The 21051-nt window shown below is 38.0% G+C and overlaps 2 protein-coding genes across 4 annotated transcripts in view; both read right to left on the bottom strand.

The window, feature by feature from the left end:
* ap1m3 (adaptor related protein complex 1 subunit mu 3) overlaps window positions 1-10456 on the bottom strand; it is a 28761-nt gene extending 18305 nt beyond the window's left edge. Inside the window, exons 1-4 of the mRNA XM_017420578.3 lie at window positions 10252-10456; window positions 2950-3106; window positions 2323-2390; window positions 1890-2020 (exon numbers count right to left, since the gene is read on the bottom strand). Of these exons, the coding sequence (XP_017276067.1) occupies window positions 1890-2020; window positions 2323-2390; window positions 2950-3106; window positions 10252-10293 (398 nt within the window). The 5' untranslated portion in view covers window positions 10294-10456. The remainder of the gene's footprint in view (window positions 1-1889; window positions 2021-2322; window positions 2391-2949; window positions 3107-10251) is intronic.
* Window positions 10457-11860: 1404 nt separating this feature from the next.
* lg24h1orf210 (linkage group 24 C1orf210 homolog) lies at window positions 11861-20469 on the bottom strand. 3 transcript variants are annotated; one of them, XM_017420395.3, is made up of 4 exons: window positions 20262-20469; window positions 15593-16068; window positions 14722-14916; window positions 11861-13737 (listed from the first exon to the last, which is right to left on the bottom strand). In XM_017420395.3, the coding sequence occupies exons 2-4, from the start codon at window positions 15630-15632 to the stop codon at window positions 13535-13537; spliced, it is 438 nt and encodes a 145-aa protein (XP_017275884.1). In that variant the 5' UTR covers window positions 15633-16068; window positions 20262-20469; the 3' UTR covers window positions 11861-13534. The 3 variants fall into 3 exon arrangements, with proteins under 3 accessions (XP_017275884.1, XP_037829924.1, XP_037829925.1); XM_037973996.1 differs by lacking the exon at window positions 20262-20469 and adding an exon at window positions 17858-17954; XM_037973997.1 differs by lacking the exon at window positions 20262-20469 and adding an exon at window positions 16952-16971.
* Window positions 20470-21051: the final 582 nt, after the last annotated feature.

The raw sequence follows: 21051 nt of genomic DNA, 5'->3' as shown, positions 1-21051 counted from the left end.
AAAGACCTGACACTAACTGAGAGACGCATCATCCTTCAGCTGATAATCTACCACATTCCAAGTTTTCAGGTAATAGCTATTTGAAAATAGCCTAGCTGATGCTAAAAAGCATTTCATGTCTGTCAAACTCTGTTAATTTTACTATTTTTCATTGATTTAGTCCAGATAGGGAACAAACTGTGTCTTTGTGACACAAGTACTTGAAGATTTCATTTAAAATGGGTTCTTTGCTAAATTGTCTGTTGTGTGTAAACACAACACTGTTTCATCCCTTGAATTTAGAAACCTTTTTTTAATAGATCAGTTAAGATGCTTAAAAAGCAAACAAACAAAAAACTTCCTCTGAAGGGTCAGGTACTGGACTGAAAATGATTAAAAACACAGTCAATGTTCAGAGAAAGATCATTATAAATAATGATGAAACTCCTTCACAACATGTGGCTCTTTGAAAGCAAAATATGATGAAGGGACATGATAAAGAAATGAGGGGTAATTCAAGACTCTATTAAAGCCCAATAACTCCACAGGAATAATAATACAAACAAAATAAAAAACAGGTAACAGTATACTTGGTAAATGTGAATGTTACAAGTTTAACGCTCATTATTATTAAAAAGCAGAGTATTGAGTGGACAGTGAGTCCATTTACTTTTACTGCAGGCTCCAGAGTGAAAGTTGATCCTTTTCCTGGGAACAAATGCCTCTTTGAGAACGCAGGAGGAGGGTTAAACACAACGCTGCGCTCATCCAGAACACAAAACACTGCTGGAACTAATGGCAAAGCTGTTTCATTTTACTCACAGAGTAAAACTCTGCCATTAATTTAAACTTTACTTAAAACTGACACCCACAGCATTTCAAGCCCAATTATTATATGCTCTGATTTCCTCTCTGCTACATACTTGCATCATAAAATAAAAAGCTGTTAATTGAAACTTACACATTTTACCCTGTGGATAATACAAGCATCACCTAAACAAACATGGCTGGAATGAAAAATAGACTGAAGTGGAGCAGTTATTGGTTTCAAGGGGTTTGAAAGTTTAACCTTAGCTACACATCAGCCTGATGTTTAAAAATAATAACAATAAAAATCAAATCAAATTTTATAATTATCACTGCAATGTTATAAATATGATTACTATATTAAGATAGCCTTGAGATATCAAACTGTGCCATCTTCTTGTGTTTCAGACACCTAGAAATCATTGTTCCTGGATGTAAGAGGTTTCAGATAAACTCAATAATTATTCCGCTTTTGAAAAGAATGCAGTTCAACACAGCACCCCAGATGTTGAAGGATTTAAACAACAGCTCAAACAATCAGATTTACACTCAGTGAACTGAAGAACCACATTACTGATATCAGAATATAAGCATGTATTTAATGGAGGTGCACAGAGTTGATTGGTATTGTGAGGATCTACAACCATGCAACAGCGAGGTTTGCAGACTTCATTCTTTCTCAGATAAAGTTACTACAAAGATTGATGCTCAATGAATTCATTTTGAGCAGAATATCAGTTCAGTCAGCATCATTATCAGACACACCCACACCCTGTCTGTGTAGGACTTTTAAACCAAAGTGTGCACTTTTTGATTGTTTCAAGTTTTCATGTCTGTCCAGGTGGTTAATAAACCATTCTGTGATGTGAATAAGCATGATTTAAACCTTATTTTGCTTAAAAATACTGCAAAAAGATGTTAACAAAAACATTGTGGCAAGTTTTATTTAACATAAATACGTCATCTGCTCTAAAACAACTTCAGCTTGAAGTTTGTCAAGATTATCCCTCATGTTTTCAAGACCACCAACCTGGAGCAAATCTGTTTTAACATCATTCCTTATTGCTCTAAGGGCTTCACAGGTTGGGTGTTAGTTTTCTTACTCTTGTAGGATCTTGCTCTCTGTTGTCTGGGGGAATCCAAAGTCCATCACTTCGTCCATCAGCTCATACACAGTAACAAAGTTGTCCCGAATGCTCTCTTCCTCCAGCTCCTTAAAGTACTCCTTAAATACCTACAGACAAAAATAAGATGTATCTGTCTTATTTATGTCTACAACAGGATTTGCAACTTCTTCAGCTGCTTTTTAATATTTTTTGTTGCAAAAATAGTCACAGGAAAATATTACAATTTATGTTCAAACACAAAAATAAAAAAACAACTTTCCAAGATAAAAAATGCTAAATACTGAAAGTGAATGTAGTCAAACTGCAAAATGTAGAACATTTTTAACAACAAATCCAAACATCCAGAGTCTAGATGTCTAAAACCTGAGTCGAGTTAAAGAGCTGAACTACAAAATTACATCAGACTTACCTGTACTATTTTATAAAGGAAGGAGTATACAAGAGCAGCATTGGCATTCTTCTTAGTCATTGCCACCACTGCAAAAACATTTGTTAAGAAAAAAAACTGTATATCTCCAATTTAAGAGAAAATGACTTGAGAAGAAACACATGTAGAGATGTTTCAGTCTTTGCCCAAAAAGAGCAGCCCTAAACTGCACGCCGCATGCACTAAAGTTACCAGAAACCATCAGATTCATGAGCAATTAACAACATGGCTACAGGGAGGTAAAACAGCTCAGCTGTTGGAGTAGTTACTCACAAACTGCAGCATGGTGCTGAATTAATGATGTGCTGGGAAGTCTGACTCCACAATCTCACAGAAGAAAATGGGGGAATATACTGAGCAGAACAAAGAATATCACTGACTGTGATTCATGCTGCGTAAAAACAGACACTGAAAAAACTTAGAAAAAAATCCCCCTCCTGGATCTGTTTAAGGAAGATAAAACAGTATTTACATTATACTTGCACAAAACTGACAGGAAGGCTTTAAGGTTTAAAGTGGAACTGTGAATCAGGCTGCGACGCTGGAACTTCAGAGCATCTACAGTGACGGCTTCTTCTAATGATTCAAAACTGAACTCTTATTGGATACAGTAAAGGTTGCTGTGTTTGATCCACAGGAAGTGTGTTGAGCCGCGGCTGACCAGTGGCGTCATTTCAGCATCTTCCTCCCTCTTCATCAGGATGGGCATGAAGTGGTCAATCTCATTCATGTCCATGTTCCCCATGTAATTACGGCAAATCAAAACCTGGACAGATCATATAAAGAGGAAAGAGAGAGAGAGATATTACAGAGAAACCAGCCATTAAAGATTTATAGCTTTGGCTGAGATATCAAATCTGCACTCGAGCTTAAAAATGTTTCCGCAACTATTGGGAGACAAAAAGAACTGTAACCTCTCCAGGCTTATCTCCCAAGAAAATGTGCAAACTGTGTTTCAGACTTGAAGCTCTTCTTTGTAGCCTTAATGGACTGATGGATATCTCAGCATGAATGATGAATGACTTGACATAGAAGAAGAAAGAGAGCAGACTCTGGCAAAGTTCACAAGGTCATCAGGGTCAACGATTCGAAGAAACCACACTGAAACTATTACTTCAGGAAAATAAGGGGTAAAAGTTCAGACATGCAATAATCCAGAGTCAGATAAGTTTTCTGGATATCAATAATATTTCCATTTCATTTCTCATAAAAGGTGGTTGTTTTTGACCCCTTATACTTAGCAGTTAAACAAAAGATTAAACATAAAGAAAGCATTGAATGATGGAAGATGGGGATATGTGCACAGAAACATAAAATATCAATTAGAGTTAAAACAAAAAGTATGTACTGAAAGATTTATTTATTTATCCTTATCATTTATCCAACCTTTTTTTAAGAATTGTGATATTAATTATTTACAATTAATAAGAATCATAAAGGGCTATAAACTGTACTTTATTTGAGCTCAGTAATGAGAAACTAAAACAGATTTGTTTTAACTGTATTTAATTTAATCTGTTTACTTTAATTGTATAGCACTGTGGACAGGTCACACATCCCTCTCAGGGTATTTGTGTGTGTGTGTGTGTGTGTGTGTGTGTGTGTGTGTGTGTCTGTCTATAACCAAAGTATCTCATGAACCATTGGGCAGATCTTAGTAAAACCTGCAGAAAGATGAAACATCTACAACTGATTACCTTTTGGAGTCAGCCAGATTTAATAAGGCTGCCAACTGACATAAAAAATAAATAAAAAAGACTATAACTTAGTCAGTTTTACAGATATTGAGCTAAAGTCTGGTTTATTAGTAGCTGAGAGTCATTTACAACACAGTCTGAGTGTGACATCTCGCACTATCGCATGAAATCGTGCAAAACGTTAATTTCAAGGTTTGACCAAAAAGGCTACTCTGTCATTTCTCAGTATAAGATGATCTTAGTCTAAAACTCTGCATGAAAGGCAGTGGGTGACATGCAATCCTTCAAAGAAAGGTTTAATTTAATTTTGGTCATGACATCCAGGACAGACACAAACCAATCTATGCTCTAGTTTACATCATTTGGTTCAGAAATCACACACATTGTGATTGTGAAATTGAAACATATAGTCTGAATTCAGGAAGTAGAGAAAAGCTTCACACACACACACACACACACACACACACACAGCTTCCCTCCTTCTATAATAGAGCAGTTTGTTGTGCAGAGGTCACACATGGACAGATGAAACAAAGGAAGGAGGAAATAAGACATAAAAAGGACATTCCAGCAAAGTAAAGTAATCTGAGGATGTGGACAGGCCAATGCTCAGGTGCTGTGAGAGAAGATGGAAACCACAGAGCGAAAGGGTCAGAGGTCGCCGGATAGAGAAAATGAGATATAGATGGATTATTGTATCAAAAAGAGCTCCAACACCATTAGCCCCAGGGGGGAAGGTGTCCAGACTTGTACTTTGTAGTTGTGAAACCAAACTGTAATAGAAAAACATAACCTTCAAAATGTTATTCTATAAAGTATTTGAAGAGGAGGATCAGTCACCACCTTTCACTGCTGTGTTTGGTAATTCCTCCACAGTGCTCGTGTGGAAACATCTCTATATAACTGTGTTCAGGACATGAAGGGGAGAGAACTGGTAGAAATAAATGATACAAATCAAAAATCTGGTTGTTTTTAATCAACAGTTAAACTGTTTGTGTTGGTTTAAAATTCACGAGTAAACCATCACAGCCATGAACAAGATGTCAACGATGAATACAAATAACAAACCATGAAAGCACAAATTAAATGTTTTAGATAATTATTTATGAAACTATCAAGACACACATTACTGGAGCATACCTACATTGTCAGTAAAACAGAAAATAAAGATTAAACCGACTAGAAAAACTGCATTTTTCTGCAAAAATGTAGCGTGAATGCTGAGAGCTGAATGACTGCTGAAGAAGCTGAAAGTGAGTTTTTAAAGCTAAAAGAAGAAGAACGCCAGCTAAAAACTAAAATCCTAAACCTAAACTTAAGCTAAAACTATCAAAATACTGGCTAAAAGCACCAAAAGGCATAATAACCAATATCTACTGATTTATGCTTCAAACATTTTACTCGAAGATCAATCAAGGTTCTCTTTGGAGTCAACTATCAGCCTGCAGGTCTGCATTAACCCTGACAACACATATATAACCATCAACACAACAGTTAGCTGAAGACAAGTTTTAGTTAGCCATTTCTCTGTTTTATAACTAAACATGTGACAATTAAAGCTTAGCTGACTGTAACCACAAACGTGACCTGAGGATACAACTGCTTCAACTTCAGGATATGTCAGAATCAAAACATCACAGTCGTGTCAAGTTGATTCAAAAATGTGTCAAATAAAAAAAAAGGTGTGCATATTCAGCTGAGGCAGAACACATCAAACACAGCACCTCACACAAACAGTAAACATAATGCATGCCCCAAAGCCAAACTACGTACCCTCTACCAGGTCTCATTAAAATACAGTATAAAAGTGAGGCTTTTTTCCCAAATTGAGCCACAAAACATCCTGTTTCTGAGTTCTGATTTATTATAACATTGATAACTGACAAATATCTCAAAGTACTTTTAATAAAAAAGAAAAGAAAAGGGAATTTTCAGAGTGTGAACAAATAGTTTTAGTATGAAAAGAAATGAAAATGTAAATGAGACCTAAAAATGGTACCAAAAAAAAAAAAAAACTTATTGCAATGTGCATAAAATAAAATCAGAATGAATAATTTAGTAGCATTCAAAACCAAATTTTCCTTTCAAGAAGCACAGGAAACTTTCTAAAGTTGAAGAATAGAACCTTCTTAAAGGCCTTTTTGTTGTTTTACCAAAACTAAATGATGGGCTTTAAAATCAAACTCACCGAGAGAAAACTTCAGTGGGCATTTCGAGGGGATTTGTTACTGGGACAGACACAGCTATGAGCGACTGAATCCAGTGGGAGAAATCAATAAGAGCCTCTCTGCTGACCTCAAAGCAAACAGGAACCAGAAAACCCTCATTGGGGAGTCGGGCCCGGAGTCAAACAGAAATCCCAGCAACGCTAATGTCAGTTTGCATCACCCGTCAACACTTCGGAAAACAAAACACGGTTCAAATCAGCCTAATATCAGTGTGATCACAGGACACAAAGCTGCAGAGTTCATACCAACTGGAGCTGACTTGTAAATGTGAAAAGAGCATCACAGAGTTGGTCAGCTGCAACTATTTCACATCATTAATGGACACAACGTCTTCTCTACAGTCAGTGATATTAACCTGTTAGCAGACTGCAAACAGTGCTATATTAAAGGTTAAACCAGGGGTGTCAAACCCAGTGACGCAAGGGGGACAAAATTAAATATTTGGTCCAAGCCAATGGCCAATCACGATCAATATTCATTAAAAATTACATAAATTAACCCTGGTTTTAGATGCATTATGTCAACTTATTCATATAGAAATATCAATGACCTTTTCCCAGTTACAGATTATACAGAATTTAGAGCAAACATACTTTAATGAACAGACAAATAGATCAAACTTCAAAAAGCACATCATTAGCAGTCATTTCTTACGCCTCACTCAGCTTTTAAATTAATTTTTTAACATTAAAACTGATTTTTTTAAAAAGCCATCAACAAAAACCTGATCATACAGAAATTAAAACTATATATTGTTGGCTTCTAAGTCACTGTCAGTAGAAAACTTCACTAATTAGGCTCAGTTTTTTTAAGCAAAATAAGAATCAGAGACTCGATCTGTCCCAGACTGGAGGGCCGGATGAAACGTTACAGAGGGCCGGATCTGGCCCGCAGGCCTTGAGTTTGACACGTGTGGGTTAAAAGGTCCAACTTAAAATGTCTTAAGTTTTCTAATTGATTTAATTATGTCAAATGTTTTGTCACAAACCAAACTATTGGATCAATTCAGAATTTGACACAAAATGGAAGGACAAGAAATCAGGGCATCTGCGGGGTAATGAGAACTCCTCTGGGGCCCATGAATGTCAGCGCACAATTTGATAGAAACCACTGAGTTTCAGTTCAGACGTCGTTTTACCCGGAAACTGAGAGAAGCTCCAGCCGGCAGCCTGACATTTCTGTCTCAGAAGCCACGCAGTTAGCATGGCTACAAGTCAAGCTGATCAAAATGTGTCAGTCAGGGAGAAAACCTTCCATTCTCAGGCAGAAAAACAGGATTTAGAAACCAACAAAAAGGTATACTTTTAAGCTGAATGTAGTTTCACACCTTTGTTTGAGAAGTATGGAACAAGAAAGCATGTGTACAAAATGGAAATGTTATTATCATTTAAATTCATTTAGTGTAAGGATGTATTTGCTCATTATTCATCATCAGAAATGTGGAAATCATGTAGCTTGTCTTTAAATGAGGTAAAAGCTTCTGACCACATCGTTCAGCTGAAAGCGGCTGCCATTTCTCACGACAGCCCAGAACTTCAGCCTGAGCGCGCTCACTTATTAACAGTCCCGTTGAGAAGCTGTGGGAGTACATGATGGGATGCAGATTTCAAAGGTTTGACATTTCGATGGATGCAGCCTGACCCAGCAGGCAGCCATGTGTGCCGACTGGTGCCCAGCAGGTCCGACGGTAAAGGGGCAGAGCTGAGGAGGTGGAGGTGGTGTTTTTAACCCGCCCGTGGCCTTCGGGTCAAATGGAGCTGAAGTTACAGGGGCTTCTCCTTCTGTCTTCAGAGACGAGGGCTTCAGGAGGGTTAAACGATGAAGTGGTTTGTCTACGTGTTCGTTACTGCCTTGTGTTTCTGTCTCCAAGATGACCTAAATGATCATTTTTATGTACGGAGCCACTTCGAATAGATCACCCTGATCTGCACTCTTGTTTTAATTACAACTACAATCCACAGCTGTATTAGAGGACCTTGTCTGATCAGGACATAGCCAGAGGCAGAGTGAGACTAAATGGTGAAGCACTACTAACTAGCCTGAGGGCAGAGATGGCAAAAGAGAAAACCTTTAATCTGAACCATCAGGCATCCTGGTCCTGCTCCCCGATGGGCTTTCTTGTCAAGCAGATAAGGCTACTCAGCAGTTCGTGTCCCTGCCCTTCCAGTGACTTCAGGAATGTTTAATCATCGTTTAAACTGACAGGTACTTTCTGGATCAATCGGGCAGTCTGTAAATGTCAGAAAATTGTGAAAATGGATGAAGCTCAGACATCTTTAATTTGGCTTGCTTAGGACTAGATAAAAGGATCGACAGAGACAATTCTGGAAGCAATACGACTTTCTGTTAACGATTCTTATGAGGGGAATAAAAAATAAATATTAAAACGGAGAGGTTCACTTTGTCTCCAAAGGTTCAGATTTAGAGCTGCAAGAATATGGGAGGTGCATTCGAGTTAAAGAACGCGGGATGTAGATTCCAGCTTGAATGATTTATTGAGTTCCAGATCACAGGTGAATTTCCAGTCATCATCATCATGTACATCATAAGTTGTGTATCAGTTATGTGGTCTTCTGGCATTTACACACGATAAACTGAATAAACACAGGTAAAACATTCTCCCTCCGCTACCGCAGGAGAGGAAAAAATAGAAAAAAAGAAAAGTCAGCGTTCAGCGGGTGTCTGTAGATCTTTGGTGAGTTCAATAACGTAGGAAATTCTGAACTTATCATGATAAACTAAACATAATGTGGACTTTCTAACAAATATAAATAAATAAAAATCAGGAATTCAACAGAGTCAGTCCTTTTTTCCCAGGTTTTCTGACTTCAAAACAAACATCACTGGGTTTGTACTGTTGACCAAATAAACCCAGCTGACTGCCAACATTCTAGGTTTCCACTATTTTCTGACAGGAAATGAAAAAAGTGAAACTACTGGTTAGTTTTTAATTGAAAGGAAGTCACTGACAGCAGATCTAAATGATAAAAAACACACAAACAGCTATGGTTTTTAAGCATTTTTTCTAAAATAATGATTGAAGCACTAAATAAATAAAGGCCTAGCAGTCTTCGGAGGAGTGCATGTCATCATTCAGCTCTCATAAAGAGATTTAGACTAAAAGAGGCGAGGCTGCAGCCATTTTGGTCAGACCTTGTAAATAATGTTGAAAACAATCTCATGTCATATTGTGAGATTTTGTGAGGTATGAAAGAAATCAGAGCATGCATTGTGAATGACTCTCAGCTACGACCACGACAGATTTTAGCTCAATATCTGTAAACGTGACTGAGTTGGAGCCATGTTTGTGTTTGTTAGCTGTGGCGGCCATCTTGAATTGGCTTGACCCCAAAACCTAATCAGTTGTAGATGAACATCCAGCGATTAATTTCTGAAAAGTTCATTAAAATCCATCCACTGGTTCATGACATATTTTGCTAACAGACAGACAGTAGACTTAGCGCTCATGGTAGATAACTGAGGATCAGTCTCAGCTACTACCACATCTAATTGTAGCTCAATATGTGTAAAGCGGACTAAGTTGGAGCCATTTTTGCACATCTGTTTTGAAACCTTTCTCCCATTTAATTGATGCGCTGTAGCCTGTCAGGGCTGCAAAGTTTGAAACAGGACACATCACCAATAATAAGGGCTGCATCGCTGCACAAGAACAAGCCCTCTGTGTGCGCGTGTGTGTGTGTGTGTGTCTGTGTGTGTCTGTGTGTGTGTGTGTGTGTGTGTCACCGAATAAACGAGTTTGACAAGTTCCCCTTCTCTTCCTGTCTGATTCCGAGTCAGCATTAAGGTTCATTCAGCAACTTCTGATCTTTAAATACGAGCCGTCTGTACTTCTTGTTGCCAAACATGCCGGTTTGATTGAATCATCTCTGAGTTTTTGGTATTTCCTCTAATTCAGATCGTCCTTCCTTGTGTGCGGCAGGTGCCTCGCTGTTAACTTCCCCACCAACAAGTCGTCCCAAACTTACCTTTCCCTTCAGGTCGAGGATGAACACGGCCGACGCCGACATGTTGGTGGATGAAAATCCTGGAGGACAAAAAGCAGGCTAAATGATATCTGTGTCTGCGGTGAGATGTGGGTCATATAAATGGGCTAGAAGTGACTCCCATCTTCCTCCCTCCTCTTCGCTCTGCGCTCTCAGTCAACGCGCTTCGCTGCAGTTCTGCGTTTTTCCGGATCGTCAAACCAGCTGTGATAACAGGAACACAACTTCCGGTTGTGACTGAACTCTTTGTTTTATTTTACTTTTCTACAGGAATTTATCAAAGCACAACTTTACCCAAGCTTTGTGGAATATCAGACTCTGTTTACACTCAATAAACTTTGTTTGATTGTATTTTAATGTTTGTAAAGCTTTCTGTAAAAGAGGTAAATCATTTATCATTTTATAATTGAGAAGGAAGGTTGAAAGTCAATAACATGCAACACTAAATGTCCTTCAAAACATTAAGAGAGAACAGACAAACATTAAGGAAAAAGGTTCTAAAAAACATTCTTGTTATTTTTAAGCATATATTGTATATTTTAACAATGGTATTAATATTATTGTTTATTTAGCTCTTAACTTTCAACATCAGTGACAAAATATCTGATCCTGGCTGTCACTTCACTCTGAAACATTTATGTTATAAATGTTTTTAGAAACAAGTAAACACTATATATAAGTCACTGAATGTTTTGCGGTGCTAAAATGTTTGTTTTCTTTTAATTGCATTTGTATGAATAAATGTGTGCCTAAAGGTTTCATGCTTGTTTTTTTTTTACAACACATCTTTCATAATTTATCTGTTATAAGTGGGTTATTTTCCTGATAGGTGCGACACGTCATTGAGGTCCGCTTTTACTTTGAAGAGCGGATTGTTCCGCTTCCGGTTTTTACTGCGAACTTGACGCCGCGTGTTTCCGGCTGAAGCCTCGCCTGTGAGCGCCACGCAGACCTGTCAGACTGCTCTCATCAGCTGCGCTCCTGTCTCCCAGGATCAGGAAGGCTTCAGGGCTCTCCTTTAAAGCCAGCGTTGGCTTTAATCGCTGCTGTTTGTGTCGGAGGTAGGAAGTGTAAAAGAAAGAAAGAAAGGCGAGTTAACAAAAGTTAACTTCTCCAATCTTTGGTTTCTGTTTAGTGTTTACAGACTTGTTGACAAACCTACAAACTTACCACAATATCATCTTAAGTTAGTGAAAAATCCACGTTTTCCCACTTGTCCCGAAGAAAGCAGCCCATCTATCTATCTATCTATCTATCTATCTATCTATCTATCTATCTATCTATCTATCTATCTATCTATCTATCTATCTATCTATCTATCTATCCTGTTTTACTGTCATGCACCTACAGCATAAAATAACTATTGAAACTTGACATGTTGTTTGTTTTTATTTTATTTTGTAACACTTTATTTTCCTAAAATAAACACAAATGGGAGGAAAAGTAAATCTCATTAAATGTATTCTCAGTGTTGAAATATGTTCTTGTGTTGTTAAAAAAGTCAAAGAACTAAAATCATTACTGCACAGATTCATTTTGAACATATTTAGACATTAACCTTTCAATGAAAAAGTCACTTTTCAGACTTTTCTTTGTTAAAGTTGTTTAGATTTAGGATAAAAGTTTATTTCAATCAAATGAGGTACTTAGACAGAAAGGTGACTTGAACTCTATAAATCCTTCAGTTCATAACTTTCAGTAAGGTGAGGCAGAACAAATATAATCACTCTGAGGTTTTCAGTGTATACAAGCAGACATTTTTTAAACAGTACTATAAGTTAAGGGGATTCAGACCAAAGGCAAACTATTCAATATCTCATCACATGATTTGTGTGTAATTCTTTTTCTGTCAGTGAATCAGACACAGGATGCACAAACTGGACCTGCCAGGAAAAAATGCTTGTGTTTCAAGAACATTTGAATTTAAAGTCATATTATAGTTTTATATTTACCTGTTTCCATGAGCAAATGTAAGTGAGAACCAGGGGTCCTGGTCAAAAAAGACAAATCCTTATATTTTCTTTCCTTTCGTTTTAACATTTCAACCTAAATTCTTTTCATACAGAAGCTGAGCATGAAAGAAATTCACTGTAATTTAATTTTCTGCACTTGCTTTTACACATTTTTATTCAATCTAAAATGGCAGAAAACATATTGCAACATTTGGGTATAAAATCATGATGGTTAAAATGAGTCAGAAGCTCAAAGAAAAGGTGCCACTGCAGAGATGATAAAAGAGAAAAATGTTTGTTTTTCTCTGTTCTGAGAGCGAAATTAACCAACTACAGCCAACAAACAGCAGGAGGCTGTGTTGCTGCTGCAGCAAACAAAGAGGAGCAGAAAAAACTGTCATGGATATTAAAGAGAAGCGAAATCAAAATAGTTAGCAAAACACAAGGCCATGGGAAGTCAGGGTGCGGGGTGGGCTACAGCACCCCCTGATGGATACCAGAGGACATCCAAAAACACAGCAAAAGAATTAATGAATAAAAAGTAAGCATTTTATTAGAGCTTCATATGGTTGAACTCGAACAATATCTTGATATTCTTGAGTTGTGTAAATCTGGTATATAAACCACAGTTATTGTATGTTTGTGTGCAGAATCTTACGTCGTCTTAAAACCCACAAAAAAGAGGTCAGATTAGCATTTAGTCATATTTTACAATTTTAAACGACTTGTCTGTTCAGCATTTTATTTTATTTTTTTAAATATCCAATTTTAGATAACCCAACCTGTGCTTCCAGCGTGGATTTTACTGCATATATTTGATATTTTCAGATGAGATAAGATTCTTCATATGGGTGTTTAGGGTCATACACATTCACACATGCTCACAACACTTGGCCAATTGAAAATTGTTTCCAAGGCTATGGCAAAACATTACGCCTATATTCTATTAATTCAGTACCTTTTTAATTAAAGAGGAGCTTCTTTCCTCTTCAAAGTAAGGTTTGATCAGTAACTATAGGTACCTAGATGTGTGTTTTCTGTAAAAATATACATAATGTAAGGTCGTTCTTTTTTAATTGAGGCTTAAAGACTTTCAGGTTAGAAACTACTAGCCACTGTAACAGTACATATTTTTTTTTGGTATGAATCAAAAACAGCTTCACACGATAACCTGAAGCACAGTTTTAGAGATGTTCTGGTTTTGTTTGTCTTCACTCATGATGGAGTCAGAGCCTGAATCTGAATCCTGAATTTTAGGTGGTTCTTGGAGTGGAACTGGTGGTTTGCAGGTTTCTGGCTCAGAGATGCTAATGCTAAGTGATGCTGAATTCAACCTCCTCCATCTCCTCCTCTGTGTCTGCCTCCATGTCCTGAGCTGCCCTCTCAGCCCTGGCTCTCTCACTGGCCGGTATGTAGTTGTCTTCAATGAAGCCGTCATCATCCTCCTCGCTCACCGGAGGGAAGGAGTGAGGGTTCATTCTGTGTCCCCCTCGTATGTTAAACTCCACCTCCAGACCTGGAGGCGGACAGAAACAACCATCAGTTCAAGGTTTTCAGTCTGCCATTCTGTTAGGATAGCAGCCTTGTTCGTTCTGAAAACATATCTGTAAACCTTTGGCTCTGAGAATTCATTACCTCTATTTTTAAAGGTCTTAACATGTGGCTATTACATGGTTTTGATCGATCATTACAATTTAATGTTCATAATTTTAGGAACTCTTCATGCCAGTTTCACACTGGGTGATTTTTGGCCGTTTTAGACAAAATCTTTGGTGATGAGCTTGAATCGTCAGTGTGAAAAGCTGCTGATTCGGCACTCTCACCACCAAAGACAACATGCAACAATTATCAGGCAGTTACAGTTTCTGTGCGTCTGAGACTGACGTCTTTTTCCAGTCATGAATGTATCCACCATTGTCTGTTTTTCCTCCCTCTCTATTTAGTATCTGATTATAATAATTAGAACTTCATCTAAATTGTTTTCCTGTTTTTTTCACAACTACTTCTGCATACTTTGTGCTGGTTTCACCAATAATATATCAAAAAATTCAGCTTGTTCAGGACATGGCTGATGTGACTTTTGCATTTTATAACTTTTACACTTTTCAAGATATTTAACTTTATTTACAAATATTTTCCCCATAGACATACATTGAAATATCTACCAATTTCTTTAAAAACAATGTTCTCTTTGAAAACCTACTTCAGCCTACTACTTTCTTGTTCTACTTTTAATTTATAGATACCGTTCTGTTACTTTGAGCTACCTTAAGATACTCTAGCTTTTAGCTAGCCTTCTGCTTCTTTTAGCTTCAGCTGTTTTATTGCCCCTTGTTTTGTTAGGTGTTTTCTCTAAGACTGAATTCTGTTGCAGATTTTCCAGTAAAGAGCTTGTGACTGCATATTTATTACCTCAACTACAAACAGGACAGAAAATTAGATATTTGTCTTAAATCACGTATTACGTCAGGGAACAAAAAAGGAAACAAAACAAACAAACCTGATGAGTCACACTGGCTGACGGTTTCGATCTCCCTCAGCCGTGTGTGTCTGTAGCTGGCCAGGTAACGCTGGATCACCTGGCATTTGGCCAGAAGGGCGATGAGAACGGAGACAGAGACAGCCGTGACCAGGACCGCCACCAAGAACTCCCAGCTGTGACTGGGATAGTTCTTGTTCTGAGTTCCCATTGTGTCTGAAAGACAGCATCACAGAAACTCACTCCCTGCTTGGTGATGTTGGTGGAAAAAAACAAACATTCATTTACAAACTAAAACTTATAGAGTCAAATCAAATCAATTTAAAGGTACTCAGTTAAATCACATGAAGACTGGCCAAAGATTCACGGGGGAAGAAACAGAATCTGCATGTTTTTGTTTTTTCTCATATTGATATTTAATGTATCCTTAAATTTAAAATGTGTAAGATAAATTTGGGAATGATTGCCAACGACCACATGTGTTTGTTTATCTACAGACACAGCCGAAGTGGCCAAAACCAGCTCTACAGTGACAACATCCATGGAAGAGCTGTTTGGGATCAAAACACTTGACTATTTTCATTTACTGATACATATTTATAATCTGATTTGTTGAGTTAAGTGTACAGATAAGTTTCCACGTGGTTTCAGTGGATTCAGACGAGTGCTTTGTTTACACTGAGTGCGTACCCTCAGTCAAAAACTACACATCAGCATGTCTTTAAACTACTGAAGTCTTTCAAACTGCACCATTCAGGATAACTTTTTTTATGTTTGATAACATACTTTGCAATGAGTGCCTTTGATATTTTGTGGGAGTGTCTGGTGGCTTTAAATAAATAAAAAACTGGTTTATTAATAAAAAAATCTAATAAAAAAAAGTTGATCTTACCATTTTTTGTTGTTGGTTGTGTGGTTGTTAATGACTCCATTTTTTTGTGCCGTCTTGGTGAAAGTTTTGTAGTTTGCTTCTTGTTAAATAAAACGTGTTCTTTGTTATAAGGGCACCATTAACTCTAGCTTGAAAGCCAACAGATGTGTGAGTATATCCCAAATATGTCACTTTGGCTCCACAAGATCCAAGGGAACCTTTAATTCAAGCTTTTATTTATTCTCACTGTTTGTTTTTGTTATTTCTTTTTAGTAGTTAAAGCTGAACAGGACACAGAGGAGATGTTGCAGGGCAGGCATCTCCCCAGATGAGGGAGGTAGTTGTCTGTAAGACTTGTTGACCAGAAGGGAGCCGAGCCTTCAGAGCTCCACTAGGTGGCAAGACTGAGTGACAGGGTGATGCCTCAGAGCTGACCGAAAGCTGGTGGCAGGTTGAAATACGAGCCACCGTTCTTTTTGTAGCAATCAAATGAGGTTCTGTGGAAAGGGGAAGAGAGAAATGAAATATTAAGATTAGCTTGAGTCTTTTCATTTTCACTCATTTGGTTTCAAAGATGAGAAGAAAAGGGGGAAAAATCCAGTAAAAGATTCTCAGACCCCATTAGCATTGTTGCTGAAAACTGTTTGTGCCATTAAATGCATATTTTATAACAGGCACAGCATAATGACCCAAATATGTCACTTAGTATCCATGAAGGCTGATATGTCATTAGACAAAAAGAAGCTGTTGCAAAAAAAGGCTTGTGTTCAAAAGTCATTATTGAGGACGAGCTGACGGGAGCTCATCCACAGCAGGAAAAGTGTGTCGCAAACAGGAAGTCCTGCAGTCTATATGAATCTCCCTCCTTAGGTGAAACTGAGACAAAACACTGGCAAAACCAATCATTTCTGTTTGTGTGTGTAAGTGTGAGCGGTGACTGAAAGAATTCAAATGTTTCACAGCTTCCTACAATAGAGGCTCTGCAGGCTGATTCTCAAAGGGCAGTAAAAGGAAACCTGCAGGCTTTATTTGTTTTGCAACAACAAATATAAAAAAATGCTTCAGCTGCATGTCTTATTGAAGCTGTGCAGATGGGAAATGCCACAAAATGGTAGAAACATTTCAGCATTTGAGATCTTTCTTATATTTTCGTTTTTGTTCAGCACAAAGCCTGGAAATTGGGACTGTCAGCTGAACCCCCCCACCCCACCCCACCCCCNATTAGCTTCACCGTGTCCACACACCCCCCACGCCCCACCCCACCCCACCCCCACACACACACACACACCAGCATCCAGACGCAGCCCAGATGAGCAGCTTCACATCTACAGAAAACAAACTAATATCATCAACATTTGAACTGCTGCTGCTTTTTTTTACCTGCGCTGCACGGAATAGAAGCTGACACCATGATGCTGTTGATGTTCTGAATGCAAATCTAAACTTGTTCTGAAAGAAAGGACCTTCATCTGGAACTATTTACATATTTGCTACACATTTGCCTGCAGGATGCTTCCGGAAGGCTCACTGTATTTACTGTAGGATAGAAACACAAAAAAATCCTGCCAGGCAAGAATATCCAGGCTTCTGAACAATTCAGTTTTTGTTTTTTTTTCTCAGCCCACAGATAGGAATAAAAGAATTTCATAGGTCAAGGTTTTTAAGGACATATACTCTAAGTTTGTTCCTTTGTCCTTCTTGCCATTTTTTCTTGCCTTCCGCCAAAAGGTAAAAGTGGAGGATAATGTTGTTGCCCGTGTTTGTTTCTTGTCTCAAAGGGAGGCTTTAAAACTGACAGGAGCGACACTTCAAGAATAAAAAATCAACACAATAGATTAATTTGATGAGTCTGCTCTCCGGCTGGTCGCTATTAGAAATTATAGGGGCCATTTTTTCCTGTTTAAACAATATGGTTGTCTCTGTAAGTCAGCAGTTAGAAAATAGATATTACTGAAGATAAATTCTGGCACTGAGACCAGAGTGATCTGTTTTAGTGGCTCATATATATTTAATTATTTCTAACAAACAAACAAAGGGTTACATCCACAGGACTCAGACAAGGATCTCTAAAGAACAATTGTTCAATAGTTTCATTTTGATTTCCTCTAATTACTCAGCTTTTACAACAAGATGGTGAAACTGAATTTAAAAAAATAAAGTTTTAAATCAATCATAAAATCTGACTTTTGAAATACTCAACAGTTTCTCTGTCTTGAATTTATCATTTCGGAAATGTTCTTGATGCTTTTTTTAGGCCTGTTGAAGATATCTAAACTCTTCGCTCACGTTCTTGTCCCTGAGGAGGTTTGTCAGAGTAAGAAGTGTCTGTCTGCACAGCGCCGGTCGTTAGGCCTCTTCCCCTTCATCTTGTCCAGCTATTCTCTCCAGCACTGTTAACTGTAAACACACCAACAGGGCTGCCTTTATCTATTCCTGTTCTGTCTTCACATAAGCAAAGTAGAACAAAATATACAGACCAGGCAGAGCAGAACGGCAGACGGGGAGCTGCAGGAGACAGAAATGTGTGTTTTCTGTGTGCTCTCCTGATAGATTACAGTTTGTGCTCCTATAGGAACCTGCATGGGTGCAACTCTGCAGCTGCATTTTCTGCTACATTTTATTAAAAATGAAAGAAAGCAGTTTGTCATAGTCACACTGTGTTTCTTTGCTCCTAATTTTGAGTCAAGCATCTGTTTATTGATGCTAATGATAGCCAGAGGATGAAAAACGTTCTCCATTATGCTGAATTATACATCAAGATTATATTCTAGGGAAGTATGAACAGAATACTTTGAACAAAACAATCTTAAGCAGTTTCTAGCTTTCAGAACTGATTTTTTGTTAGACCTTTGCCAATTGAGCTTGAAAAGAACACAAAATATTGCTATTTTACGATCAATTCTAACTAAATGCATTCACTTTGTATGATAATTACAAATGATACGTAACCAAGGAAACAATCTTCATTCCTTGGCTGCAGTAAACACAGATATTCATACTTCAGAGATAACAAACTAGTCCTTTAAGTGATCCATAACCTACAAACCACAGAGCAGCACCAGAGCCTCACGCTTTCTCTTTTATCCCACTGCCAAGTTCTGTGTTTTTGTTTGCTTTGAAATGTGTGGAGGAGTCGGGCTGTGCCATTGTTTGTCAAGGATAACAGGCAAAAGATCTAATTTAGCAGCCACTTAAGGCCAGCAGAGACTCTGTTTATCAGTGCGATAATTTAACTAAGAGACTGGAAGTGGTTTAGTATGAAAGCTGCACCCTTGGAAACAACTTGAACATGCTGGACTTTTCCTGTTTAACGTGAGGTCATAAGTGAGGTGCTTTTAAAAGTTAGGCTTTTGTTGTTTGAACCCCAGTCAGAAACACAAGAGCATGCTCACACACATTAAAAACCTGCAACTTGACCACAAACGTAGGTTTAAAATCCCCTTTTAGCACTAATTAATTTATCAGAATAAAGGTCCAGCATTCTTTGGAGTAATGTATATCGCCTGACAGCTTTCATGCCGGAGTTTAAAGGTCATCTTATGCTGAGAAGGAACGGCCTTTTTGGTTGGAGCTTGTAAATGACATTAGACACAATCTCACAAGATGTGTTAGCATGTGTCAAGGATGACTCTCAGCTACTACCTCAACAAATGTTGGGTCAATATCTGTAAAACTGCCTGATTCATGGCCACTTTTTTTGTTTGACAGGGTTGCTCAGCTGTGGTAGCCATCTTTAATGGGATTGACTCCAAAACTTGATTGGTTGCAGATGTGAATCCAGTGATTACTTTCTGAGAGTTTCAATAAAATCCAACCAGTTTTATGAGATATTTTGCTAACAGAAAGACAAACAAACGAATACATGCACACATGCACAGACACGGGCAAAAACATTATTGCTGCTTCTCCTTTGGCAGTAGGTGATAATAAATAGCGTAGCTTTAAATGTCTCCATGCTATAGAATCCAAGGTAAAGGACAAGAAACCGAAAGTGTTAATGAGAAGTAATTGTTTGGTGTACAAACAGCAAGAAGCCCATATGTGGGTCTGTATTCGACACCAGTAAAAAGATCTGTGCTTCAAAAATCACAGAAGTGTTAATTCTTTGTTATTTTGTCGCTTAGAAACAATGGTTTGAACTATTTACGGACACATTAATCATTAATAGAAACAAAAATCTGTGCATTTTGTTTCTTATTTAATGATTTTAGGTTTTTTTGAGTGGCATTCATGACATTGCAGTAAGTACCTTTAATCTTCTGCAGAACTGACTTGAAATATCTTATTATTTAATCATTTTGACCAGAAACTTCCCATTAAGACGATCGTTTGCACTTCTTAGCATTAAACTCCCTCATAGCTGCTTCCTTATTCTGGAAGTTATGAATAAATCAGATTGGTAATCCAAAATTGTTTTCATTTTAACAGAAAAATTCAATTTCCAAATGTAGCTTTAGCAGGTGTGTGTTGCAACACTCAAAAACTGTAAACTAGACACAATACTGTGCATTTCTATGACCATTAAGAATTAATTTAAAGCATTTTCACTCCGTGTAATAATGCACTTATGTTTTGTAGTCCTTTTTGTACATTATTTGGTAATAACTGTGTCCATCTGAGAACTATTACCCAATGTGTTGTTAATACGGTCAAAGAACCCTCCCGTAGAGTTGTTTATTTAAAGGCTTACCTCGTCACCTGTCCGTGAAAATCCCTGCAGCCTCAGATTTCACCTGCTTTTTCTGCATCAACACTTTTTCACACCAGCCTTAACATTTTCTCTTGCTTTTGTCTGTGACACGGAGAAATGTCGTGAAAAGGTTGAACGAGGTGTTCTCTGCAACTGCTTCCCAGAACAACGTGTTAATGAGTAACTTCAGTAACCAAGGTGTGCTCCCTCCTGCCTCCTGCTGTCCTTCCCTGTCCAATGGACAGAGGCAGCTGTGTCAAACCAGGAAGACATGAAATGTGACTGAAAGCTGTACATTATGTTTTTATTTGTAAGTGACACTGTAACCGCCCAATCTAAGCTGTTCTTGCAAATGTTCCTTCAGTGTAAATACCAATTTTAATGAGTAATCCAAAATACATTTGCTTGATATCTGCTTGAAAAATTTACCACCTCCAGTGGGTGTGTCTGTTTGCAGTCCAAAGCCTCAGGTGCCACTCCTTGCTTTGTTAATCTAAAAATGTAAACCCTTTTCCCAGCTTTCCCAAGATGAGAAAGGAAATCGGACAAGATACAGTTGAGACAACAAGGAGTTGTGTTTATGTAGCATCCACAGCTTAAGCAGAAAGAACGGACCTCTGAGACTCTGAAAGGAAAAGCGACGTGACCCTGAAAACAATGGGGCCACTTCCTGGCCTCTCGGTATCTTTACATTTCACTCCCTTAAGAATCCTCCGTACCTCCCTCCCTCTTTATGTTCCAGGATGCTTCAGCTGCATGCCTTGGGGCAAACAGCAGGAACAAAGATGGG

This window comes from Kryptolebias marmoratus, linkage group LG24, assembly GCF_001649575.2.
Source record: "Kryptolebias marmoratus isolate JLee-2015 linkage group LG24, ASM164957v2, whole genome shotgun sequence".
NCBI classification, from domain to species: domain Eukaryota; kingdom Metazoa; phylum Chordata; class Actinopteri; order Cyprinodontiformes; family Rivulidae; genus Kryptolebias; species Kryptolebias marmoratus.
Note: the sequence above shows the minus strand (reverse complement) of the source record. Positions and strands in the feature narration are given on the sequence as shown.

Coding starts and splice junctions, on each gene's coding strand:
- lg24h1orf210 (XM_017420395.3), bottom strand. CDS start 15,632: ATGGAGTCATTAACAACCACACAACCAACAACAAAAAATG. Junction 14,917..15,592: donor ACAACCAACAACAAAAAATG/GTAAGATCAACT, acceptor GCTGTCTTTCAG/ACACAATGGGAACTCAGAAC. Junction 13,738..14,721: donor CAGCCAGTGTGACTCATCAG/GTTTGTTTGTTT, acceptor GTCCGCCTCCAG/GTCTGGAGGTGGAGTTTAAC.